At 47.6% G+C, this 27,311-nt stretch overlaps 1 protein-coding gene across 4 annotated transcripts in view; it reads left to right on the forward strand.

The window, feature by feature from the left end:
- ADCK1 (aarF domain containing kinase 1) overlaps positions 1–27,311 on the forward strand; it is a 91,668-nt gene that overhangs the window by 19,094 nt on the left and 45,263 nt on the right. For 3 of the 4 annotated variants that reach the window (XM_075425722.1, XM_075425724.1, XM_075425723.1), the window contains exon 4: positions 21,510–21,713. The exons of the other annotated variant lie outside the window; for it this stretch is intronic. In XM_075425722.1, the coding sequence (XP_075281837.1) occupies positions 21,510–21,713 (204 nt within the window). The remainder of the gene's footprint in view (positions 1–21,509; positions 21,714–27,311) is intronic. 4 annotated transcript variants of the gene reach the window in all.

Consider the following 27,311-nt stretch of genomic DNA (forward strand, 5'->3'; position numbering starts at 1 on the left):
ATCATCGGTGCTCTGTAGGAACCTCCTGGATTGCGCCTGCCTAGCTGTATGGTCTTCCCAGCTGATGTCAGGGTGGTTGAAGTCCCCCATGAGAACCAGGGCCTGTGACTGTGAGGCTGCTTGCAGCTGCCTGTAGAAGGCCTCATCAACCTCCTCCTCCTGGTCAGGTGGCCTGTAGTACACACCCACCGTAATGTCACCCTTATGAGCCTGTTCCTTAATTCTAACCCACAAGCTCGTTCCTCATTTGCCCCCAGGCCCAGCTCAATGCATTCCAGTTGCTCCCTCACATATAGAGCAACTCCCCCACCTCTCCTTTTTGGTCTGTCTTTCCTAAAGAGTCTGTAGCCATCTATGATAGCATGCCAGTCATGCGAGTTGTCCCACCACGTTTCTGTGATGGCGACCAAGTCGTAGCCGTCCTGCTGTATAATGGCTTCCAGCTCCTCCTGTTTATTGCCCATGCTACGTGCATTGGTGCAGACACACTTGAGCTGGGCTGTCAATCTCACCCCTGACCCTGGCACGCCAAGCCTGGGCTCATCCCTAGTGAGCTGGGCAATATCCCCTTCCCCCTTCGAACCTAGTTTAAAGCCCTCTCAATAGATAGGGATAGACACATCAGTATTTGCAATGGCAAACTGAGCTTCTCAAATGTTGATTTGTTTTTCCTCTGAGGCTTTAACAAGACTGAAGTTGTAGATTCTGTTCCCCTTTCTGAGGTTACTGTAGTCACCTTGCAATGAAACACCAGCTTGAAGGACCCCGGATTAGGAGTACAGAAATGTAAAAACAGGAGTGAAAAGATTAGTGTGGTGTGCAGAGGATATTTCATTTATCAGGCCAGGTTGGAATTTCAGAGCAGGACTGAATACTGTAGATTTGCTCTGCTAAACTAGTGACCTTATCACATTCTCCCCAAAGTGTACCTGATAAAAGAATGTGCTGGAGGGTAGCACACAATTATCTCACCTGTTAAGTCAGTGTTCAGGGAATTCCTGTGGTGGATGGTGTCTTGCAAAGACTTCTCTGGACTTCTTCACAATGTTGAAGGCGTCTTAGTGGGCTCCATGGAAACCCTTTTACCTGCGTGGGGGCCACCATATTTGCATACTTGAGGAAAAGGTGCCTGTGAAAGGAACTCTGCTGTCTTCCTCCATCTGGTGCCCCAGGACCAGGCAGGACTCTGCCAGGCTGAGGAAGCCCTGGGGACTAGGAAAAAAGGAAGCTATGTTTGTCTTGAGTTGAAGCAGTTGCTGATTTAGTCTAGGAACAAAACAAACTGTAAAGTTCAGTGCCAGGTTTGGAAGCTACCCCTTCCTTTATTTACTGGGGTGTTCAGATGCCCTGACTAGAGAAATCTGCTGATGTGAGCATGTATCTGCATTTTTGTACATCTGGACAGGCACATCTGTCTGCCTGTAGATGAGTGCCTGTCCAGGTGGGAGTGCTTCTGCTGAAGTAGCCACTTCTGACACAGAGTCAAAGAATAGAAGATGGCTTTGGAGGAGCGAATCCAAGGTGATAATCGCATTCACTGCTAGCCTAGTTAAGCCTGCTCTTGGTGCCATAGAACTGGTTTGGGGTTTCTTTTTTGGTTTGTTTTCTTGTCTCTTTTTTTTGACTTGAGAGTCCTGTCTTAGTGGCTGCAAATTCTGCTGATGGTGCACCATGCAGAGCAGCTTGCTGCTCCTTCCTCCGAAGCAGCATCATCTTGGCAGGTCTGACACCAGTAACAACTTGTTTTTGTCAGCGTACTGAGCTGGTGTGACTTGGAAGGGGCCCGCAGGGAGCAGATAAACATAGTGATGAGGGTCATCTTTATACAGCCTCCACCCTGTTCCTAGCTCCACTTTAACAATGAATCTGCGTGTGAGCCTGCACATATATACACATGCACAGTGCTCTATGAAATGCCTCCTGCCAAGCCTGGATCCGTTTACTGTCTTGCCAGTTTTGCTGAACTTAGAGGTAAATTCACTGAAAAGGTCACCAGCAGAGTTGCTTTTCAAAAAAATCCAGCTCCTAAAATGTCTTTACTGCCCCTGAAGTCTTTGAAAATGTACTCATTTTGAGTTGCCTGTGAACTCTGTAACTGTGCAGCCTGTTTGTTATTGTAGGGTTGCTCTGAACACAAATTTGTTTTTCACAGGACTGCTGAAGGGCAGCAGGCTTTGCACTCACATTTGTTTATCATAGCACTGTTGTGTGAAGAGAAGTAGGGAAGATACACTTTCCTCCCTTGGGCCTTTTCCTTTGTGTTCGCAGTCAGGCAGCACAGCTGGACATTTCCAGAGCCCAGCAGGAGCTGTTTCATCTCTGCAGTGCCCTGGTATCGCCTGTTCTGTCTGTCCTCTTCCTCTGCAGGACAGCTTCCCTGCTTCTGTTTCTTGCAGGAAGCCGAGGTTTTGCTGTGGCAGTCTGAATTGGGAGTTATCTGCTGCCAATATACAGAGTGGTGATCCTTGACTGGGGAACACTGTTATAGTGAAATGATGGCTCTTGAGCGATGAGGGGTAAGAAACAGCAAGGCTGTTAGCTGGAACTGTGCTTTCCTTGCTCTGGTCTGGTCCTTGTACTGGGCTGCGTGCTTGAAGACAAGGGATGTCTGCAACCTCATTCATGTGAAGGGCTCCCAAGAGCTGTACCAGCTCCTGCCTCCCTGACCGGCAGGGTTAGATCCACTGCAACTTTCCTCGACCTCAGCTGGCCCCAAAGGCCACAGTCTGTACTGAGTCTGTGCCAGGAGCGAGGGTGATGTTTGATTCTTTTAAACCTATGTTTTGATTTTTAGGGTAGCAAGTGCTTGCTAATGTGGTTGAGGACTGAGCAAAATGCAGGCAGAACCAGCTTCACGCGTGCACCTCTCCTGGTATATCCCTGTCTGCAGCATGGGGCTTCCCACACTAGCTTTGCACAGCTGACCGCTCTGTTCACTTGTGCTTCCATCCTGTACCAGGCCTGAATCAGCTTCCTGCTCTCCTGATTCTCCTGCAGCCTGCCCCAGCTCTGTCTTTGCCTCTCCCCACTGATGCCTCGGCCGTGGCTGCCACCTCCCTGGCCCCTGCCATGCTGCTGGCAGGTTGGATGCAGGCTTACTCCATCTGGCCTTGCATTCATTAGTAACTCATGTGGCAAAGATTTGTCACAATCTTCATTTTCTGAGAAAACTGAGACCCAGGCGCTGGGTGGATTCATCGCCAGCCCCAGGCGGGACAGCTCTCCACAGGGCTTTGCACGTCTTTGTCAGTGGTAGCCGAGCCAGCAGATTGCCCCTTCCCAGTCACTTTCTGGAGCAGGATTGCCAGCTCTGGCAGAGCCTGGCCCTCACTTGGAGAGATGAGGTCCGCATTGTATGGGTCTTAGCTTCGTTCCTGGAAATCTCACTCCAGAAACAGTCAGATGTCAGGTTCTGTAACATAGTGAAATCCAACGAGCTCACAGCCTGAGGAACTCTTCCGTTTACACACAGCCTAGAAACCTGTTATATTTCATAGTAGTACTGAAAGACTAATGCAGGCATGTAATATTTATTTGAAGGTTACTAAGTTTAAATAAAGCAACAACAAAGAAATTAAACCGTCCTTTTGCAAAATCTTTGAAATTGTGGGATGTATGTGTAGCTCATGAAGGAAAGTTCATTTAAATAGTGTTCACTGCTTATAAGTGTTGGACATACATGTAGTAAATTAAAGAAGAACCAATGTATAGATAAGACCACTTCCCCGCACAAGTCCCATCCCAGTGGCAGATGCCCCTCCTTCCACCTGCATTGCTCAACAAATTTCATCTCAAGAGGGGAAATGAATTCTCAATTGCAACATGCCTAGTAATTAACTGCACTGTAATTCTGATGTGCAGTGCTGTCACCCACCATCGGGTGGGAGTGGAAAAGGCACTGCATTTTGTTGATGGTTGAACATTTGTTTTCCTCATCATTTTGACACCAGAGGTAATTGCCATTCCTGAAATAATTCTCTCGGTACCATTATAAAGCAACTGTTAGGGACAAATTAATTATGAAGAATCTCATTATGACAGATTAATAGGCCAACAGAGGAGATTTCTTTTTCTTCTTTCAGGCAACTGAAATAGTAAAATCTAACAGCTCACGTATAACTGCTAGAAGCATGTGCTTCTCTGTAAGCCAACGCATATTTTGTTGGAGATGGGGGTTTGCAAAACTAGGACTAGAGTGTAGAGTGGGTTTCCAAGCTTCCTTTTATTGAGCTTTTGGTTTGCTAATATCATGTGCCAAAATGAACTTGAGTCTGGGCATTGCCACATGGAGGGGAGGTCTTCATGGTTGATATTGGACCAATGTCTTCTGTCTGGGTCACGGTTGAGTGGCACCATGAAGGCTTGGAAGTGAGGAGTGCTGGAGTTGTGGATTTGATGGATTTTAGAACAAGACATAAAGTCATTATCTCGACTGCTTTATTGCTACTAAGGGTTCCCTGCGTCGGGGAGATCAGATCTGATGTGCTGGTGAAGTTCCAAGTGGCCAGTGTTGTTCTGTCTGTGTGTGCCCCCCTGGAAGTTGCAGACTACTTACCCCAAATTATTCTTGTGGAGTGCTCTCTGGAGACTGTTGTGATGTGGCCCATGGACAGCTGCCTTCCTGTAGTGGAGGTGGTTGAGGCACCCTCCCTCTCTGTGATTGAAGTGTTCTGTCAAAGCACAAGGGAGGAGGAGTTTGAAATATCTGGATTGCTTGTGGCTGTGTTTAGAAGCTCACCCAATTTATGTGTAGTCAGGACAGCAATTCACATAGACTTAGTAATTGTATTTTCAAAGAGGCAATTAGGTATGTATCTTGTAGTTGACTGGCTACTATGGGATGCTAGTGAATCTCAGGTGCTGATGAGCACATGATTAAAAAGAAGCCTATTTTAGGCTTCAGAATAGGCATAATTTTTTAGCAGATTTAAGGAAGTTCCTGGAGGAGACCTGTTCACATTCTCAGGTTTGCCTTCTTTGATGTCTCACTCAAGTCGTCAGGCAGAAGTGACTCGGCAAAGGATCTCTGTAGTTGGGACTGGAGTCCTCTCTTACCACCTCCAGCCAAGTGCTTGTACATACATCACTCTGTCCCTGCCGAGGAAAGGAACAAATCTTCAGTGGTAATCGACACACAACCCCACTTCGTGCCATGATCTCCTTAGTGAAAGAACAGCGAAGCTCCACTCTTTTCCAGAGACTGAATCAAGATCATGTTTATCCCATTTTCCATCTTCTCCTGCCTGCTGACGTCAACTCCCAATTTCACTGTGACATCCTTCTGCATGGGATCTCTGTGTCTCTGTGTGGAGTATGTAAATGCTTTAATATTAAATATTTGAGGCTAGAAGTCATAGCATTACTTTTGGATTGCTAGCATTTTACTTCATTGCTTTGCTTCATGTCCATCTCATGTAGTGCTAATTCTCGATGGTCCTCATTGGCACGCAAATTTTGCCTTTGGGATTATCCACAGTGATTGTATTTTGCCAGCAAGGTCTGATTCTTTGGACTGTTCATCAGTACTATTTTTCTGTCAGGTTTTGCACTGATTGCCTTTGTGATAGGCCTTTTGTCTTGAGTTTGCTATTTGCCTTCTAGTCAAGGTTAGGAATTAGCTATCTTTGACCAGCCTGTTGAAGGAGACTGTTTCTTGCCTAGTATCTCCACTGCAGTGTCATCTTTGTTTTTTCTTAGCCAGTGTTAACCTCTTACACCAGATTCTCCTGCTTTTGACAAAAGAACCTTGACTTTTGTTTATGTGAGATTCAGACTGAAACCTCTGGTTTCCTAGATGGTGATTGCTTTTTTAAACTGTGGCAAGCACTGCCTGATTTGAAGTTTTCTTCACAGAGAAATTGTAACTGGGTAGTGATAGACAAGACTTCCTTCACCCTGCCCCTTGGGGTACTTGCACAGGTGATCTGTGGTCATCAGCATCTTTTAAATCAAGAAGAAATCCACCCTAGATTTCCACTTGATAAAGCCCATTACCTGCTATTTTTCATTGCTTCTCTGGAAGGACAGGGGATAAGGGTAGGGATATTCCTTCACAGGCAATTGTGCAGATATCTGTTTTATAATGTCCTAGGCTGAACCACTCTGAAATATTACCAATCACTTCAATCTTGGATGGGATAGGTAACCTGGAGGTGGAGGCTTTCTGCTCCTTTTCTTCTTGGCTATGTGTCCAGCTCCCCATACATAATTGTTACACCCAAATCCTCGTAAATAAAACAATGGCTGACAGTGAGTCTGCAGGTGGAAGGACACTTAGTTTTCTTATGATTAGAATAAGACAAGACATCCTACAGCTTTACTGATTGTTTTACTTTAGGTCTTATAATATGTTTGACATTTACAAATGCAGCATCCCTGCCTCGTGGCTACTCATTCATCTCTTAGATGAGAGGGAAAACTCAACAACTGGCAATTGAAAGGGCAAAACATTGAATAAATGATTGTATATAAAGATGATCTCAGTTTTATTCCCTTCACAACCTTGGTGAGCCACAGCCAAGTGCAGGGGACATGTACAATATTGTTCATTGTGATACCAGCTGCAATAAAGGCAATTGCCTTGGGTGCTGCTGGGGGTAATTCCTTCTGCTTATTGTGAGAGCAAAACTAAGCTACTCTGGATAATGAATAACCAACATGCAGCCTCACCTGGGCGCTCCTTTTGCTTATCTCAGTTTGGTGCCATGTCAAATATTCATATGTTTTACTTTAAAATAGCATGAGATAGCAGTTTAATAAAGTGGCACTCTCAAAACCAATATAGGTACTGCCTGTTGCTGTCATTACTAGCAGCCATAAGGATTCAGTAGACCAAATGCTACCTTCACTGGCACCCACATAAGCCCATTTTTTCCAAGTTCTGCTTCCATTGGCACCTGTACAAACCTATTGTTTTCAATGAGAAAGCACAGGACTGGCTGCAAGGAAGGATCTGACCTTCTAATTGCAGTTTGACAAGTCTATTGATTGTGTATGAATCAGAAGAGACACCAGCTCAGTCTCCCATAGTGGTGACATTGCTAGGATGCTAATAGACACCGGCTGCCTTTCCTTGTGTGGAGCTGTGTGGTGTTGACTGGGTGAAAAAGCTGGAGTAATTTTTATATATATATTTTTCACTGCAGTCAGCAACTCTGACTGATACCCAGAAGGGAACAGACCTGCTGAGCAACAAGGGGACATTTCTTGTGCTTTTTTTTTTCAATGTTGGCACTTTTAAAAGTAGAACTGCACTTTGCCATCGATGATGACTTACTGGCACTTCAGCCACTCTCTGTCTGTTGGTGCTGTGACAGTCACTGCAGTTTTTTGCAATTGACAGCGCAGTCCCGTGGTTGTTATCTTTCCTGACTTCCTCGTCAATCCAATTTAATCACTTGTAGGTATTTCCTGTGTTACTGTCTCTCTCCTCTTCAGGCATCCTGTTACTGTGGGAAGAGGTCTGTACTTTAAAGGTCAGAGCTTCTCACATTAAAGAAGGGGAAAAGAATCTGCCTCTGTCAGTTTAGTAAGGGGCTGTATTGATATCTCTAGAGGGACTGCAATGGAAACTCTTCTTTCTGGGTTCTGTGACCAGGCTGAATGCTGGTGCCCATCTGTGTGGCTGTAAGAGAGGGAGCCTGCTTGCTCTGCTACCCTGGCCGTTGGAGTGACCTGCCAGGAGAGAAGTTGCATATGTACAAGGGAGAAGCTGCTGTTGCATGGTTTAATCGCCTGTCGTTGACTCAAATAGGTCCTGACTGGAGGTCAGCTGTGACGTGCAGCTGGCAGGGTGGGATTCGACTGTTGGGAAGAGAAAAATGTCAGCCCAGATTCTTCGGCATTGACAAAGTGGACGTGACGATTTCTCCCCTCCAGCTGCAAAGGCTGCCTCTGTGCTGCCTTCTTGCCTGCGCAGCCTCACTAGGAGAGCAGACTGTGTGAAGCTACCCTGTCTTGACCCTCAGTTGCTGAACTAGATGAGACTTAGCTGAGCTTTCTCCATCTTTCCTTCAATGCTTGGGCCATCCATCCTGATAAACCTCACCTTTCAGTGTGCCTTTCAGTGTATCTTCTGTTTGCCAGTGCTTCCTGTGGAGTCCATAGCTTTTCCAGCTTTGTTTATGGCAGGATGGGGTGTAGGAACTAAAGGAACAGGCTGTCAGATGCCCATCCTCATCCCTGCTGCTAGGATCCTTCACTTTGCTTTGAAAGCAAGGAATATTCAGCGTTGAACAGATTCCCTTGATAGTCATTTCATCTCATCTTCCACCTCTTCACTAACCCTAGTAACACCCTGTCTGTTTCCCTTCCCATTTACAGTGTCTGACCTCTTCAGTAGTTGGAAAATGTTATTAAGTCAGCTTTCTTGCCACCATCTCCTTTTATTATTGAGAACAAATCGTGAAACTCTCTTTTATACCATACTGGTTCATCTGTCTTGCAGTGGCTCCTGATGTACTCGTCCTTGTTTTGCTCTCTCGAGTCTTGTCTCTGACTCGGACCTTTTTTTAAATGAAGAGACCATCTCTACACACCTCTCCCTGATGCGCAGCCTCCCTGTACATAGCCGTAACTGTATGAGCTTCAGTGAGAGCTAATTCCTGCTGTGGCCTTGTCTGAGCTCTTCCCTCCACCCTCCCCACGGCACAGGACCAGCCCTCACTTGCCATGCTGCTGCCTTCCCAGGGCCTTCTTACATGGACATAGCTGTCTGGGGAGTGTTCTCCCTTCAGGTGATTTTTGCTGCACAACATCACCTCTTTCTGTTCAGACAATAGTCTATGGTTTCTGTAGGGTGTACCAGCAGCTGCTCTTTAGGGAATAGTAACACACATCTCGGTTGATCTTGTTCTTTATCGCAACTGAAAATAGCAAATAAAACAGGGCTTGATAGGACTGATGGCTGGGAGCTCCCCCCGCCTACAGCTAGACACAAGGCCACATAAGATCACCGGTGTCTTTATAGTCCTCAGCTTGTTTTCACTGCCATTCCACATGGTCTGATCCAAGCTGAGCTGAATTAATTTTGTTAGCAAGATTTTGAGAGATGCTGTGTCAAATTTATCACAATTTCACCTGTCTCCGTAACAGGATCTGCAGGCACTGTGATCAGTGGATCGAGACACATGCCGGATTTCACTGTGGCTTCTGTAAATGTCTCTGTGCCTTCTGCAGCCATGCTGTTGAATTACTTCCTAGCCTCCATGGCTGCTCTGCAGCGAAGCACGGGACAGACCTCTTTGTATACCAACCCTGTCAGGACAAGGCACTGCAGGCACTTTTGGGAACCTGCTGACTTTGCAAGTACTATACATAGGTCTGGGCCTTCCTTCTCATGCAAATCTGACCTTATCCTCATGTGTCAGTACCATTCACGTAAGTGTATGTGCTCCAAAAGAGAGCCAATGTGAAGGACCTGTTGTCTGGTCACAGGGTAAAACAGCTTCAAGAGCAGAACCTTGTTCACTGGAGCTGATGTCTATAGGTGTAAAGGACTCAGCTTGACTCTCAGATTCCTGTGTTCAGCAGTTTGATCTGGAGCTGTTAGTGGGAGAGAATAGACAGGTTATCATATAGCTGTGGAAGTGCTAAGTCCCAGTTATTTTAATGGGTTATTTTCCCCTTGTCTCAGACCATCCCTGCCCTGTGCTCCTTGTTTTTCCCGCTCAGGAGACTTAAACAGAATAGTGTGTTATATCACAGAGCTGTCTAGAGGGGAAGCAGCTGCTCCCTTCTGATTTTTCTCCTGAACTGCCCCACAGATAACTAATTGCAGCTCAGTTGCTTCTATTAGCTATTTACCTAAAATTGAGCTGGCTAATGAAAATGTTTCTAATTAATACGAGGCAGATTAAAACTCATTACAGCAAGGTCGTCAGTAATGAGAGATAATCAGAGCACAAACGACCGAGCTTGGAGCAAAATGAAGATGGAACATGAGCAGGCGATCGGTGCTGGTTGTGCTTGCACCAGCCAGCAAGGACAGGGTTCAGCAAGGTGACTGAGGTCATCAACAAGCAAGTGGAGGAAAAGAAGGTTGTCAGGAGTAGTCAGCATGGATTCACCAAGGGGAAATCATGCCTGACCTATCTGATAGCTTTCTACGATGACATGACTGGCTGGGTAGACGAAGGGAGAGCCGTGGATGTTGTCTACCTAGACTTCAGCAAGGCTTTTGACACAGTCTCCCATAATATCCTCCTAGGGAAGCTCAGGAAGTGTGGGCTGGATGAGTGGTCGGTGAAGTGGATTGAGAAGTGGCTGAATGGCAGAACTCAGAGGGTCGTTGTCAGCGGCGCTGAGTCTAGTTGGAGGCTGGTAACTAGTGGTGTCCCTCAGGGGTCAGTACTGGGCCCAGTCTTGTTTAACTTCTTCACCAACAACCTGGATGAAGAGTTAGAATGTACCCTCAGCAAGTTTGCTGATGACACCAAACTGGGAGGTGTGGTGGATACACCAGCAGGTTGTGCTGCCATTCAGCGTGACCTGGACAGGCTGGAAAGTTGGGCAGAGAGGAACCTGATGAGGTTCAACAAAGGCAAATGCAGGGTCCTGCACCTGGGGAGGAACAACCCCATGCATCAGTACAGGCTTGGGGTGGACCTGCTGGAGAGCAGCTCTGTGGAGAGGGACCTGGGTGTCCTGGTGGACGACAGGTTGACCATGAGCCAGCAGTGTGCCCTGGCTGCCAAGAAGGCCAATGGCATTCTGGGATGCATTAGGAGGAGTGTGGCCAGCAGGTCAAGGGAGGTTCTCCTTCCCCTCTACACTGCCCTGGTGAGGCCTCATCTGGAGTACTGTGTCCAGTTCTGGGCTCCCCACTTCAAGAAAGATGAGGAGCTACTGGAGAGAGTCCAGCGGAGGGCTACAAGGATGATGAGGGGACTGGCGCATCTCTCCTATGAGGAGAGACTGAGGGAGCTGGGCTTGTTCAGCCTGAAGAAGAGAAGGCTGCGAGGGGACCTAATATATACTTACAAATATCTGCAGGGTGGGTGTCAGGAGGATGGGGCCAAGCTCTTTTCAGTGGTGCCCAGCGACAGGACAAGGGGCAATGGGCACAAACTGAAGCAGAGGAAGTTCCGTCTGAACATGAGGAAGAACTTCTTCCCTCTGAGGGTGACGGAGCACTGGAACAGGCTGCCCAGGGAGGTTGTGGAGTCTCCTTCTCTGGAGATATTCAAGACCCGCCTGGAGAAGGTCCTCTACAGCCTACTGTAGGTGACCCTGCTTCGGCAGGACGGTTGGACTAGATGACCCACAGAGGTCCCTTCCAACCCCTACCATTCTGTGATTCTGTGACTGCTGGTGCTCTGTGCTGCTGTTGAGCAACACTGCTTCCTCCTCTCCAGAGCAGCTTGGGAAGTGACTGACTGAAGAGATGGACCTCAGCCCAGCGTAAATGTTTCCTGAACCAAGTGGCATCTCAAAGTAGGGTTTTGTTGTTAGGCCACCCCTTAGTCACCTGTACGGATTGTTAGGAACTGTTTTGTGAATCAGGGTATTAGCGGGAAGAGCTTGGGAGTATGTGCTTTAGGTGGGAGGTCAATGTCTCTGTGTACTTGTGTGTGGAAATTCAGAGTTCTGATGGCTTGGATGATAGGAGCTTGCACGTCTCTTCAGCATGAGATGGGCTGACCTGGGCTTGGAAAAGTCCCTTGTGGTCTCCAGGGAAGTTTTGCACAAATTATGAAATGTGTTTGCTTCAATTTCAGCTGCCTTTAGCATTGGTGATACAAGGCATCAGCACCAACACCAGATTTCAGCTGTCTGACGCAGGCTCATTGTGTATATCCTTCCATCTGTACAGAGTTCATTGGCCGTCCTGCTAGTTGTGTGACTCCTTGTTCCTGTGTCTGTGAGACTGAGAAGCTGAGAAATTGTTGCTTTAGTCTAGGGGATCATCTCCGACCTGTATCCTTTGCAAGCTATGGAGCTCTCGTTCTCACTTTCTGGCTGTCCCACTGGCAACCAACTGTTGTGCCAGAGTTTCTGAAGGATCTTCATCTCTGCTGGGACGATTTTGAGCTATAGAATTCAAAACTGAGAATTGGGGGGATGGCTTTTTAACCAGGGTTTGCACCAAGGGGAACTAACTAAAAAGTATAGGTCTGAAAAGGTAACAATGTGCCTGGCTAAGTGGGAACATATGGAATGCCCTTCTCTCATATGGACAGGCAGAGACCCACAGGTAAGTCATTACTTGCACAAGTGATGAATTATTAGATAGTGGGGTACATTGCATCAGAAGTTATTCCAGTTCCGGAGAAGTGGATCTGTCCTTGACCAGCAGTATGATCAGTTAGTATTGGTATAAGGAAGCATTTGAATGAGAAATACCTGGTGTGCCTAGGAACAAGGTTTTATAAAAGGTAGGCAGGAAAGTTAGTACAAAAAGGAGGCAATAACAATTCCATTTAGAGTTGTGTGTCTCCTTGCAGCATCCTTTCTGTCAGTCAGTTTGATTACCAGGCTGATAGTGTTAGTGAAGGCTGTAGTCGTTTGTATTAACTGTATGCTTACTCACATTTGTTGAAGGAGGAGGTAACAGCCCCTTAGATGCAACTACACTGTCATTGCAATGGGTTTTAGGTTTTCTATTGCTGTTTTTAAAGCACCCAAGTACCCTATTCACTTCACCAGTAGCTGTATCCTCCCTAGACATCTTCACAGATCTTTTGGCATGGCACTTGATTTGAGTCTCTCACTGTGTTAAACTGAGGTGGACGTCCTTTCATTCCTCTTTGGTTTGTGCTGTCCCGGGTTGCCTAAAGCTGTTCTGTAGTTTTACCCATCGTGTGTATATGGCCCTGTCATTATAAGGGGTGGAGGAAAAAAGAACTGCGTCCTGATTCCTTTCTTATCTTCTCTCACATGTCTTTTTTCCCTCCCTGACTTACCGTGTTTTGGGGATACCCACTGCAGAGGTGAGACGACATCCTCTCTTCCCTCTTTATGGAGTCCAAGGGCCAGCCTGGCTCTTCCAGTCCAGTCTCCTGCTGCTGCAGGCATTTCTGGAAGAGCTGTCTCATCCAGGATGGCTGAGAGCATGTATGCCTGGGACACTCCCACACACTGTGTGCCACAAGATATTTCCCAGCATCCTGAAGGCTTAATATCACAGAATATCACAGAATATCACAGAATACTAGGGGTTGGAAGGGACCTCTGTGGGTCATCTAGTCCTACCCCCCTGCCGAAGCAGGGTCACCTACAGCAGGGTGCACAGGACCTTGTCCAGGCGGATCTTGAATATCTCCAGAGAGAGAGACTCCACAACCTCCCTGGGCAGCCTGTTCCAGTGCTCCGTCACCCTCAGAGGGAAGAAGTTCTTCCTCATGTTCAGACGGAACTTCCTGTGCCTCAGTTTGTGCCCATTGCCCCTTGTGCTGTCACTGGGCACCACTGAAAAGAGCTTGGCCCCATCCTCCTGACACCCACCCTGCAGATATTTGTAGGCATTTATAAGGTTCCCTCGCAGCCTTCTCTTCTTCAGGCTGAACAAGCCCAGTTCCCTCAACCTCTCCTCGTAGGGGAGATGCTCCAGTCCCCTCATCATCCTTGTAGCCCTCCGCTGGACTCTCTCCAGTAGCTCTTCATCTTTCTTGAACTGGGGAGCCCAGAACTGGACAGAGTACTCCAGATGAGGCCTCACCAGGGCAGTGTAGAGGGGAAGGAGAACCTCCCTCGTCCTGCTGGCCACACTCTTCTTGATGCACCCCAGGATCCCATTGGCTTTCTTGGCAGCCAGGGCACACTGCTGGCTCATGGTTAACCTGTCGTCCACCAGGACACCCAGGTCCCTGTCCACAGAGCTGCTCTCCAGCAGGTCCACCCCAAGCCTGTACTGATGCATGAGGTTGTTCCTCCCCAGGTGCAGGACCCTGCACTTGCCCTTGTTGAACCTCATCAGGTTCCTCTCTGCCCAGCTTTCCAGCCTATCCAGGTCACGCTGAATGGCAGCACAGCCTTCTGGTGTATCTACCACACCTCCCAGTTTGGTGTCGTCAGCAAACTTGCTGAGGGTACATTCTAACTCTTCATCCAGGTCGTTGATGAAGAAGTTAAACAAGGCTGGGCCCAGTACTGACCCCTGAGGGACACCACTTGTCACCAGCCTCCAACTAGACTCAGCGCCGCTGATGACAACCCTCTGAGTTCTGCCATTCAGCCAGTTCTCTATCCACTTCACCGACCACTCATCCAGCCCACACTTCCTGAGCTTCCCTAGGAGGATATCATGGGAGACTGTGTCGAAAGCCTTGCTGAAGTCAAGGTAGATAACATCCACGGCTCTCCCTTCGTCTACCCAGCCAGTCATGTCATCGTAGAAAGCTATCAGATTGGTCAGGCATGATTTCCCCTTGGTGAATCCATGCTGACTACTCCTGATAACCTTCTTTTCTTCCACTTGCTTCATGATGGCCTCCAGGATAAGCTGCTCCATCACCTTACCCGGGATGGAGGTGAGGCTGACGGGCCTATAGTTCCCTGGGTCCTCCTTCTTGCCCTTTTTGAAGATTGGAGTGACATTGGCCTTTCTCCAGTCCTCGGGCACCTCTCCTGTCCTCCAGGACCTCTCAAAGATGATGAAGAGTGGCTCAGCAATGACATCTGCCAGCTCCCTCAGCACTCGTGGGTGCATTCCATCGGGGCCCATGGATTTGTGGACATCCAGATCGCTTAAGCAATCCCTCACACAGTCCTCCTCGACCAAGGGAAAGTCGTCCTCTTTGTAGGCTTCTTCTCTTACCTCCGGGGCCTGGGATTCCTGAGGGCCAGTCTTAGCACTGAAGACTGAAGCAAAGAAGGCATTCATTATCTCTGCCTTCTCCGCATCCTCCGTCACCAGGACACCCGCCTCATTCAGCAGCGGCCCCACATTGTCCCTAGCCTTCCTTTTGCTGCTGATGTAGTTGAAGAAGCCCTTCTTGTTGTTTTTGACATCCCTTGCCAGCTTCAATTCCAGGTGAGCCTTGGCCTTCCTCGTCGCATCCCTGCATGCTCTCACTACGTTTCTGTACTCTTCCCAAGTGGCCTGTCCCTCTTTCCACATTCCATGGACCTTTCTCTTCTGCCTGATCTCCGCTAGAAGCTCCTTGTTTAACCATGCAGGTCTCCTGCCTCCTTTGCTAAATTTCTTTCTCAGCGGGATGCATTGCATTCATGATATGAAAGATCATAAGCAGCAGTTCTGCTGTGCCGTGGGAAGAAAGCAAGAGCCCATCACCAATGTCCCAAGTCCTTGCAATGGCAGATAATTTAGTAAATACAGAAGATTCTTGGAAGCAGGTTGAACCCCCGCAGAAGGGGTGACCCATTTGACTGGAATGTGGGAATTGGATACACCAAGTAGGTTCTTTAAAGATTTTAATGATACTAGGAGCATCAGTGCGCCCTGTTTGCATTCTGTCTCTCACTGTGGCCAATCAATAGGGTAATTTTTGTCTTGATGCCTTGAGCAAGAGTGTTTAAAGCCCTTTAGACATTTTGTTACATGTAATGTTCTTATGAGTCTGTAAAATGGGGGATAGCGAACATGAGTTTTGTAAAGAGCTTTGTAAGAGCACTTTTAGAGATGAAAAGCTCCATAAAAATCAGGTATGGTTGTTTTATCATAAATGTCTAAAGCTTTTCTGAATTCTGTTAAGCTCTTGGCTTCTCTATCCTCTGACAGTGAGTGCCACTGGTTAATGCTGTACTGTGCAACATGGGATGTGAAAAAAAAACCTTTTAAAAGGTTGTTGACTTGTGGAATGCCAAATTATTTGCTGTTTTGTGGGAGCTGGAAATAGGAATGGGAGATTTTATTTTTATTATTTCATATAACTTCTCTCATGCATCAGGTCTTTTTAATCTGAACAGTCCTCTAAAATTTCAGATCTCTTTTTGTATAGACTCTTTTCAAGTCCATGATCATTTTTTCCCTGTCCTTCTCCGTCCTTTTCTTCTGTACCTCTTTCTGTGATGGAATGTCCAGAATCCAAGGTGAAGTTGTGCTTTCAATGTGCACAATGTCATTTTGATATTTTTAGTGTTTATCTCTTTTACTTTCTTAACATAGTCAAACAGCTTGTTTGGGTTTTCCTGACGCTCGCTGTGCGTTGAGCATGTGCCTTCACTGAGCTGTCCACAACAGTGCGATGCCAGAGTTGAGTGGTTACAGTGAATTTAGAGCCAGTCATTGTGTGTGGACAGGATAAATTGCATCTTTCAATATGTGTAACCTTGCAGCCATCTGTGCTGAGGCTGATCTTCCAGTCTATTGGTTGTTCACCTATTTTTGGTAGGGACTTGGCAGGGCTTATTTTTCCATAGTGGTGAATAATTTCTGTTGCATCTCATGGAATTTTTGTCACTGCACCTTTCTCTCCTTTGCCAGATCACTAGCAGGGAAATTAAACCTTGGTGTAAGAATGGGTGTAATGGGACACTCTGCTGTTTGTTTTTGACAGTGATGCGAGTTAAGGCATTTATAGTAGAGAACCCCTTCTGCTTTGTGGGTGCTACCTGAACCTCTTTCCCTTTTCATCACATTTCTCAGTGTTCCCAGTGCTAGTTCAGCCCTACTGGAAGTAACAACATTGCAGGTGCTAACGTAGACAGGGCTTCTGCAATATCACCTCATCTAAAAGAGCTCAGAGAAGACTGAAATGAAGCTGTGGTAAAAAGATCACTAAATGTTGCATCCTTGTCCTAACTAGAGAGTCCCCCACTGCTGCTGTCTCTAGTGCTGGGCTTGGTGTTGCAGAGAGGGAATTCTGAGCTGGGAATGGGATAAAACAAGCAAGTAATATTCTTGCATCTTCTCCAGTAATTACTCGGTTTTCTTTTCCCTCTTTGTGAGGGAATTTATTGAAAGCCACTTGAAAGTCCCAATAAATATCTCCCTTTGCTATTGACCATTGCATTAACATGCTCAGAGTATTTTAGCGGACTGGTGAAGAAATTATTTTTTTCCTCTCAAAATCCTGACTGGCTTTTTTCAGTCATATCACATTTAGCTAGATGATTTTTAGTACTCTCTATAATTGTTGTCTCAATTAATTTAGTTGATACAGAATAAAAGCTTGCGGGACTGTATAATTTCCCATATTATTCTGTTTTTTTCTTAAAAACAGGGCAACATTTCTTCCTCTTCAGTCCTCTGGAAGCTAGCGGTTTTAATGTGCGATCCCCTTTTTATTGTGATTATTAGCATCTCACCTACTTTTTGAAATCATCTGTAATTTTTATGATTGAAGTTTCCAAGGTATTTTCTGGAGACATCTTTCCTGAAATACTGTCTCGGAGAGTGTATCTGCATTGTAAGCAGCGATGGGCAGGCTTATCCCCAGCATCCTGCCCTGTCCATGCAGGGAATTGCCTGCAGCAGGATAAGGCACCTCCTTCCACTTGCTCAGGTTGGGAGTAGGTGGGATGCGAGCAGGCACCGCATGGTGTGGAGCTGTTCTTGCTCACCTGTGCAAGAGTTCTCTCCGGTCTGGAGGTGAGAGGAGGAGCAGCCCTTCTAGCCCTGTCCTGTGGGCAGAATCCAGCCTGACCTCCCTTGTGAGATGTCTGTGTTTGCAGTGTTCCTGGAGGCAGCACTCATCACCAGGAATTTCTGGTGACTTGTTTGTTATGTCTTTGACTAATTGCATTTCAAATTTTCTCTCTGCATTCCTGATCCTCATTTCACATTTTGCCAGCTATGAGTATGCCCTTCAGGGTTGGAATTACTAGGATTTTTCATATGAGGAGTGGCTTCCACCACTTACCTGATTCTCCTTAGTGGCCTTTCTGAGCCCTTTTGTCACCAGGTCTGTCACCAGGCACCAGATACTCAAGTTTTCACCAGTACATTTTAACTTTGGTATTTATTTTCTTCTAAGTGTATTCCTTTATTTTTAAGACCAGATTAGCATCTGCCAATTTGTGACACCTGGCATGTCTGGTGCTCTGAAGAGCAGTTCTTTGCCAAGGTCTCTGTGAGTAAAGGCTCCTTCAAAAAGCATCAGAATTACTTGAGAAGATGGGTCTGCTTGTACATCGAGGGTAAATTAAAAATGTCCCTTTGCAGCTCTGCTTGTTGAGTATGTGCTTCATCCCAGAAGTGCCTCCTCTCCATACCTGACAGTTATTACTTCCATTATGGCCCTTATGGAACAATTTTAATAAGCTACCTGGGGCTTAGGTAGACCACATGGATCTGATAGCCATGCTGTGGGCCAGTGGAGAATTTCTCCTGCTGAATTTTGGGAAAGGGGTTCGAGACAGAGAGAGATGACCATGTAGGCCGAGGAAAGAACCATGTACATACTCAGACACCATTTGTGGTCTGAAGTGCTTCCTGAGGGAGGCTTATTCTCTGTAATCCTTGGTACATGAAATGATTCCTTTCTCTGCACTGTGCTCCTAGGCATGATGCATACAAGCGGCTCCTGGTCTAACTAGCTGTTGTTCCCAGCTCTTTTCCCTCATAAGAAGAGCCTTCAAGGTATTGCTTGTGCAACAAAGAGATTTTGAGATTTCTTGGAGGAAAGCGCTGAGCCATTCTGGGGGTTTCCATTTGCCCTGCAGTTTCTTCAGGATAGGACAGAAACATGGGTCAGCAGTACTGGACACAGTAGTAGGAATCTGGCACTCTTACTTCGCCTGTGATTAGGAGAAGGTCATCTATTAGGGAAGCAAGTGCTGCTTCTGGACTGTGATCTAGCTGGGGGAGATCCAGGCAATTAATAGATAGTGTTATGAACATTTTTCTGCTGAAAATCCTGACATGGTTGATATGAAAAGAGACCTTGGAAGGTGCATTCGCAGTCCTGCTTCATTCCCACTGTATTTCTGCCTCCAATGTGGACTGGAGTTTTGTAAAATGTAGGGCTACAGATGTATTTCCTTCCTCTGAGACAAGTTGCCTCATCACCTTCTGTCTCTCTAGCAGGGGCAGGAGCTGGCATTCCCTGGTCCGGACAGCCAGCCAGGGCAGCTGTCTCTAGAAGTTTTAGCCAAGCCAGTTGTGAGAGCATGGTGAAGGATGCTGTGCATGGGGGTTTGGTTCTTATTTTGTTCCTGGAGCCCCCTGTAAGGATGCTCTCATCTCTTGGCCAGGACTGCTGTGGTCAGGAGGCCAACTGGGTTCTCTACAGGGTAGATAAGTTTGGGAGGGCCAAAATTTTCTCTCTTCTTGTGTTAGAGGAGAGAGGGGCTATTTCTGCCTCCCTCTCAGCAGTGACTGATATGAAGATACACCCTACATCCAAGTGTGTCTACAACCAGTTGCATTTTCAGCTACGTGAGTTTTCCATCCTGTTTTTTCCATCTCCCTTGGCGATCTGCATGGGGGGTAGGTGTGTTGGAGCCAGCACCTCTCCCCAAGCTGGGTGCCCGGCCTCACGCCCAGCACCGCGCTTCAGCCCCAGGGTCACTGCCCCTCTGCCCCGAGCCTGCCGCAGCCTGGTGCCGGTGCAAGGTTGTCTGCCCTGTGCTGGCTCGTGCTCAGTGCTGAGGTTTTTGGAGCACATCTGCAAGGAGCCTTGCCACTGTTCCCTGCCTGCACCCTCGGCTGTGGCTGCCTGACGCCTTGAGGGGGGCGGCTGTCCACTGCTCCCCTCTCCCCTCACTGCTGGCAGGGGGTCCCTCCACAGCTGGAGGCTGCAGGTAAAGGGCAACTGTTGGAGCTGCATAAAAGCTGCTTCCTGGTAAGGCTGCACTCCCGGTGCTGTGACAAACTACCCAGCTGCTCTGGCTCCCTCCCACCCACTGCCTTTCTTTCATCCCATTACTCCCTCACTGCTTTTCTTGCTCGCTCGTCCTCTTTCAAAGATTCCTTTCCTGTCCCCTTTTGGCTGACTTTTGCCCCCACCACACACAGGTGAGGAGAGCAGGGAAACAGCCAGGGCAGGGGCTTGCTTGTTACAGTGGGCGCTTTAAAGCTGGTGTGTAAAATGTAGCACGATAATGTGGGAGACTTCAGCAGCACAATAATGTGGGAGATGTTGTTTTCTGCCTATGCATTTGCGAGTGCTTTTGAGCAGGCAATATGCTGGGGGAAGCTCATTGTCCTAGCCTGAGCCACACTTGCCCATGTGCACCCACCTAGGAAAGTGTGTGTGCATGTGTGCATGAAGCTGTCAAGCCTCATGTGCTGAGTGTGACTTGCGTGTTAGGCTTCTCCTCATGCTCCCCTAGGCCTGTGTTTCATGCACTTGCAGCTCAGCACCCAGTCTGTCCCCTGACGCGTTCTCAAATGTGGGACACTTGCCCTGTCCCATGGTGTGACACGGCACTGCTTTGCACAAAGGGCAAAGGTAACCGCTAAATGGGGTGGGGGGGTGTGGTGTTCGTGCACGTTGTTGTTGGTGTTCCTTTCTGCTATGCACTACAAGGCTTTTGGTGGAGTCCCTCACCACAGGATCTTGGGCAGATGAGGTCTGCAGACACAGGATTTGACCTTCAATGACTTCTGACACAGAAGCCAGAGGAATTAGGAGCCTCCATGCAGATAGGTTTCAGGCATTAACAGGAGATGGGTGCAGAGTTATTTTTTGTCATTGATTTGCTTAGATTTTATTAGCATATCAGGGTAAACTTATCTGAAGTTTATTAAAGAATATTGAGCACAGCTGTGTCCTTGTCAGGAGGCCTTTCTAATGAGAGTAATAAAGGCAGAATAAATCATTGTCACTGAAGGATGTGGTGGCTGTTCTGTCTTGAGAGGCGGAATGAACCTCAGGAGCAGAAATCCAGACCAGGCAAGTGGTTGGCGATGGGTTTTGTTGTTTGGTGGCTGCATTTTGGCCAATGTGAGCAAAGCTGGCAAGTCTTGTAATTCTTAGTTTATAAAACCACTGTCACTGCAGACTTTGTTGGCAATGTAAGCAGTAAGACCAAGACTTGTCTGGGCTGGAGGGATGTCATTTCCCCTTGTGGCATGTCAGTGTGAGCTGAGGAGGGTGAAGATCTGCCCACACTGTCCTCCTCACTGCCAAATAGACATCTGTAGTTTTGCTTTTTAACAGGTTCTTCTTCCAAGTTCCTGGAATTTTCTGCAATAGTGTTTGTGGTTTTCTTTTCACTTGAATTCATCGCTCTCACACTGAGAGTCTAACATACGTAGTTGTGGTTCTGACTTTGGTCTTTTGACAAGGGGTGCCCAAACTGCGCGTCATAGCAGTGGATCACAGTGACAAACCAATGCTGCCCTATGGCTAGACATCTTATTCTGTGCAAGGATGCGGCCCTGGACAGAGCCAAAAACTGATCTGCTGTCACTGATCACTGTGCCTGTGCAAAGAAGTGTTGAAGCCCCTTATACTCTGACGCGTCTTATCCTGGTCTGGTTCAGCCCCTCTAAATCAAGCCAGAGCCCTAATACCTGGCTGACACATTACATGATGATGCCCAAAATCAAGAAGGGAAATCCCTGGTCTATTTAAATACTGGATAAATAAAAGGTACATGTGTGGGCGTGTGCATGTAACTGGCAGCAGAAGGGCTTGGCTGATGTTCTGGTCTCTCTGCAGGTGCACCTGCGCTCTGCTGAGCGCCTCCGGGAGCTGTGCTGTGCCAACCGAGGCACCTTCATCAAGGTGGGACAGCACCTGGGAGCACTTGACTACCTGCTGCCTGAGGAGTACACCCGCACCCTCAAAGTGCTGCACAGCCAGGCTCCACAGAGCACCAGGCAGGAGATTGAGCAAGTCATCCGTGAGGATCTGGGCAAAGAGGTAGGGGCAGCCATAGCCTGTGTTGGCTTCTCAGGCCTCAGCAAGCCCTGGGCAGCTAGAGGAAGGAAAGCAGGAGCAAGGATGTCCTTGCTGGTTCTCAGCTGCAAGAGCTACAAAGGGGAGATATCTCCTCCTTGCGCCTGGGAGAATGCCATGTGAATTTTCCCTGTCCATTGATGGGCATTGTTGGCAAGCTTAGGAAAGGAGACGATAACGAAGAGGGTTAAGGGTGTGAAGGGTGCCAGGTGAAAATGGCAGGGCTCAGCAGAGCAGCGTACTCTAGAGGTTATGCCAAGACTAACAGGGTTGGTGGAGGTCAGGATGGAGGGCCATCTGCCAAACTGAGAGGTGGAAGCTGGAGATATTGATGTTCAGGACAAAGATGTATTGGCAGGGCTCTGTGAGGGACGACTCCTCTCCCCTGGCTGCACCAGACCAATTCCAGCTAGCACTGACAGCCTTTTACTTCCTCGAGCCCCTAATTAACCCTCAAAGAAAATAACAGCATAAATCACTTTTGGTGCTTGCAGTCAGGTAATACAGTAGCCCAGGAGTCTGTGTCACCATTAATTCTCAGCAGCCCACAGCGCTGAGATCAGAGGTGGGTGCCTGCGTTCATTAGCTATGAGGGAAGTAACCACAGTATTTAGAGAGGACATTCTGCTACTTTGCGTCTTGGCCCTCACAAGAAGAGGTCCACTCACATTCCATCCCAGGTTGAGGAGAGGCATTTCAAGGATCACAACTGATGTGGTGAGAAGTAGACAGGAGGCAACAGGTTGCGAAGGCAGTGGAAGAGAAGGTGGGTGTGAAGGAGAGGAAGATAGGAGGCTGAAGAATGGAAGCAGTGTGGACCTGTGTTTTGGAGTGTTCTGGGGTGTGTGACTGTGTGGTGTGGAGGTATGGGGGTAACATGATGGGGTAAGTGAAGGAGTTGCACCTAGGGAGTATATTATGGGCAGATATGGATGGGTTGGATCTGCCTATGTGTATTTTTAGGACCTAGGTATTGTCTAGTCAGGAAAGACAACTAAGATTTCCCTGCAGTTTAATGGCAGGGTTAATGTCAGCCCCTGACCTGCAGGATGCTCCCTCTCTCAGCACTGCATCCTTGTAGCATGGCTGGTACCAGCTGTGTTTCATAGCTCAGCAGACAGATGGAGCAGGGCAGGCTGGCTGCTCCCTGCAGACTGCTGCTGCTCCATGGGCCTCTGTCCGGCAGAAGCTGCAGAGGTTAGCCAAGGTTAGCCCCTGTTAAATGACCACAGCCCTGGCTCAGTTTGTGTGGCATCTCTCAGGCTAAGCCAGGTGCTCGGAGGTGGGCCGCCTTCTTTTCTCTCAAGTGCGTGTTCAGCTGCCGCTGATACGCCCTGGTTTCTTTCAGCTTTTGGGAGCTAGATGAGCCCTCCATGCCTCATTGATTTCCATCGAGGCAGCTCAAATCCAGTCTCCACAGCAGCCTCTTAGCATTCACTTCACCCACATGGGCAGTGCTGGGCAATATTTAATTTTAAAGAGACAGAGAGATGGAGAAAAAATGGTAGAAATGGGAAGAAAGGGATAGAGAGGAAAAGCTAATGAGAGAGAGAGAGAAAGGAAGCAAAAGACACGTATAAAAATAAAGGACCTGGTGAAACCGGGCAGTATTTAAAGCAGAAGTAAATGCCCATTTCCATTAGTTACGAGGTACCAAATCAAGGTATTTAAAAGCAAAAGGGGTTTGGGGAACCTAATGCACCGAAGTTGTCTTTGCTGGAGCCCAGAGGATTTAATAGGGGTACTTCAGGAACAAATTCAATTCCAGTGTAGCTACATCCTCAGTACATTTTCAGTATGATATACTTAGCTGAAATATAGATGGCAGAAGGGCAAGGTGGAGTGTCAGAGCAGAGGGGAGTGCAAAGGGGGACCCTGAAACCTTCCCTCTTGGGGCGATCATTGCACCTGGGAACTTGCAAGTGTATTCAAATAGAAGAGAAAATGACAGTGAGGGAACCTTCTCAGGGGGCCTAGGCCTAACTCTGCTGCTCTCAAATTCAGTGGTAAGACTTCCAGTTCCTCCATCAGGTGCAAGAGCAGGCTTCTTGACTGAATCTCAAGTGTAAGCAAGAAGCAATTACATACGGTTTGGATCAGTGCAGAACAAATGGGGGAAATAGCAACTGAAAGTGTAGAGTTACCTAGGGAGGAATGTGACACGCTGACAAATTAGGCAAGAGCTTGCAAAAGGGTATGAAGATCAAAAAAAGCCAATTTCGCATATAGAAGCATTGTATCTTCAGTCAATTAGAAATAGTCTCTCTTCTGATGTGACCTACTCCTGAGAATCTTATCAGAGGCTTGGCTGTTTGACAAACGGAGTGGTTTTGTGGGAAAACTGGCATAAATGGAGAGCATGCCAATGGGACTGATCTTTGAGCAAAGGCAGAGGGCTTGTGAGGTGGGTTCACAACAGTTCAGCAAGGCTCTGTTGTCACCACGCAGACTAGCGTGACGCCCTGCTGATGGGGGAACTCCCATTCTAGGCCAGCCTCGTGGCTGGAGACTGGGAGCTGCAGCATGTAGCTCTGCTGCAGGAGCTAATGGACTGATTTAAAGGCAAATGGCACGTGTGCTGATCTGACACATGGTTCATTGGGATAAAAATAATCAGTAGTGAGCAGATGGAGTCTTTCTAGTCTCAGTCACAGTGGTTTGACTAAATGGTGGTGGGAGGTGATCATTCTCCTGAGTGTTGTATGCAAGAGGTTGAGGCTGGGATTCGCAGGGCAACATGAGTAGTAGCAGTGGGAGAGGCTGCACAAAGAAATCCTTACAATGACTCCTGGAAATGGTCACCAGGAAGATCACAGAGTAAGAGTCTTTTGGGGAGACAGTGGAGATACCACAGGTTGGGCTTGTTCTGGATGTGTTCTTTGGAGCAGTTGAGAAAAGCTATGTGCATAAGAATGGGTGATGAGATATGAATGACAGAGTCTCTTCTGCCTCTGTTTACATCTTCCTTGCTTGAACAAGGTTCTGAAAGTGAAAAGGTGTCAAGCATGGAAAATGAAAGCGAAACAAGTATGTTCCCTACCCCACAATTGTAATTTTCTGTGTAGAGCTATTAATGACACAGGGAAAGATAGCTGGTTCAAATAAGCTCTCTAGCTCAACAAAGTGGATGCAGAGCAGAGCCAGGCAACAACTTCCGATGAAATGTGGACACCAGACATTTAGGGAGAAAGACTGATGAGGGGCTCTGGAAGATAAATCTTTCAGAGTGGATGCACCATAAAAGCACAATATCGTTATACTGAGAAACTAGAAACGATGGAAGAAATGTTTTGCCAGCACTGTGATGAGGAGCATTTCCTCCCTCTGGCAGGTCTGTTGGAAGGGACTGGGTTGTGGCTGTGGGATACAGGGATACTGGGAAGGTAATGGCAGGTTGGTTCCAGAGAAGAGATGCAGAACCCAGGACATCTCTGGGTTTGGTGAAGCCAGTTTCACCTGACAGCCCTTTGGTGTCTGTTGGAAAGGCTTCCTGTAAGTCTTCCTGTATGTGATTGCTGAGGACACAGTGCTTAGAGGACCTACTTGCTCATTGCTAAGACTGATCGAACTGTTGTGAAACTCTTCCTTTTCAAAAGTACATCTGCTTCTCTCTGCTCTAATCAAGGCCATTCTCGAGATCCCTCCTCATAGGACTGAGTGGCTGCAGGATGACTTGGCAGCTTTTACAACGCTGCTCTTCCAAATATCCTTGGTACCTTTCTGTTGTCTGCTCCAGTGTTGTCCAGTGCAGTCCCTAATATGGCTCTGGGGGGTCTTGCTTCTCTGCCGCTGTACAATGATAAGGAGTTTAGATACCATGACATCACTTCACTGTGTGATTCTATCTATGCCAACACACTCTTTTACCTCATTCTAGTTCTAAAATACCTCCTGGTTTGCAGTCGTGTTGCACGTGCCAGTAGGCCACAGCATAGGTCTACCCACTCCACACCACTGTAATCTATTCCCTGTGTACAACAAGGCGTCACTTTCCAGAGCCCATTGCTCATCAGCTTCCAGCCCATCCTTACAAATTGGCATTTTGTAATCAACTTGCTGACCTTTTCCCCAAGACTCCTTATTCTCCCTCTTGGTGTGTTTATGTACTCCATACTCTACCCAGGCTTTAACTCCTGTTGGAGATAATTTTTCTTGTTGGGAGACACTCCTTCCCTACCCATCTCTCACCACTGTCCTTTCAGAAATATCCCAGTTCCTCCACCTGTGCTCGTTTCTGACAGGTTCCCATCAGGCTGGTTCTCTGGTCTGGTCTGAGGCTGTGTGGTTGGGAGTTAGAGCAAGGATAAGGTTAGCATCCCCACGAGGCCAGTGTGGTCCTGGGTAGGGTCTTTCCCACGCTGATGTGGTGCCTCTGCGGCACAGCTGCCCAGGTGCTCTGTGTCCAGGCTGCATCTTTGCCTGGGGGGCAAGGGGCTGGTGCAGGGCACAGGGCCGGCCTCGCCTGCCGTGTGAGTGAAGGCATCCCCTTCCTCCTTGCCCCTTGACTTATCCTCACATCTCTATTTCTGGCCTCTTGCTGACAGTCATTGAAGCTGTCACAGAGATGAGTGAAAATTGCTGAAGCTGAGCAGTCGCAGGTGCTTTTAAGTGAGGGATCCCAAGAAATCCTGGCTCCAGGTACCCACATCTGCATACATACTTATACCATTGCTGGTGAGCTGCTTGTGCTCCGGGAAGGCTGAAAGGCAAAACAGGCGCCACAGGGAGAACACACAAGGAATTGAATGTGTTGGTTCCAGTGCTTGCTTTGTTCAAAGCTGGGAGAAAGGGCTGGGGAGAGCCCAGAGATCAAGGCTCATCTCTGCTGAAGCCAAATCATATAAAGGGCTTAAATAAATGGAAAGACAGTCATTTGGAAGAATGTCAGTCTAGCTCTGCTTTGTGGGAGTGCAGGTAATGGGAAGTAGTTTCTAATTGGTTGATTAGCCAGCACCTCCAAGGAGACCATCCTTTTCATCCACAGTTAATTGCGGCTTTGACCTGTTGTTCAAGGACTATTTTGCCATTTGCAAGAAGCCTCCTGCAGCCATACAGTAATGGAGCTCGCGGATTGAGCAGGGCAGGGTATGTCAATGGTTTGACTGTGATTTGTAAGCAAAGCACGTGTGATAGAGAAACCTCTTGTGCTGTGGATTGTGAAGCAGGATTCGTTTTCACAGTGATGTTTGGAGGACCCAGCCTTAGGTTAAAGGGGCTTGCTCTCCTTGGATTCCTAACTTTGTACCTGGCATGGCACCTGTGCTGTGCAGTAAGAAACAGATACTTCTCGCCTGAGAAGTCATTGTCCCTGTAGCAAAACTGTGGCTGAGAAGGATACTGCCCTTTGTCCCTCTACTTTAAATTGCTCCCAAGGTTCCCAAAGTGTTTTCTAGGTTGGGTACATGAGCGTTATTCATCCACTGTTGAAATGTACCCAAATACACCTGGCAGCATGGTCACTGCAATGACGTGCAGCAATGGCACGTGGCCATTTGACAGGGACAAAAATTGTGTGCCCATGTGAACCTGCCATAAGAAAGATTTAGAATGAGACCGCAGCAA

This window comes from Opisthocomus hoazin, chromosome 7 (assembly GCF_030867145.1).
Source record: "Opisthocomus hoazin isolate bOpiHoa1 chromosome 7, bOpiHoa1.hap1, whole genome shotgun sequence".
In the NCBI taxonomy this organism is placed as follows: Eukaryota; Metazoa; Chordata; class Aves; order Opisthocomiformes; family Opisthocomidae; genus Opisthocomus; species Opisthocomus hoazin.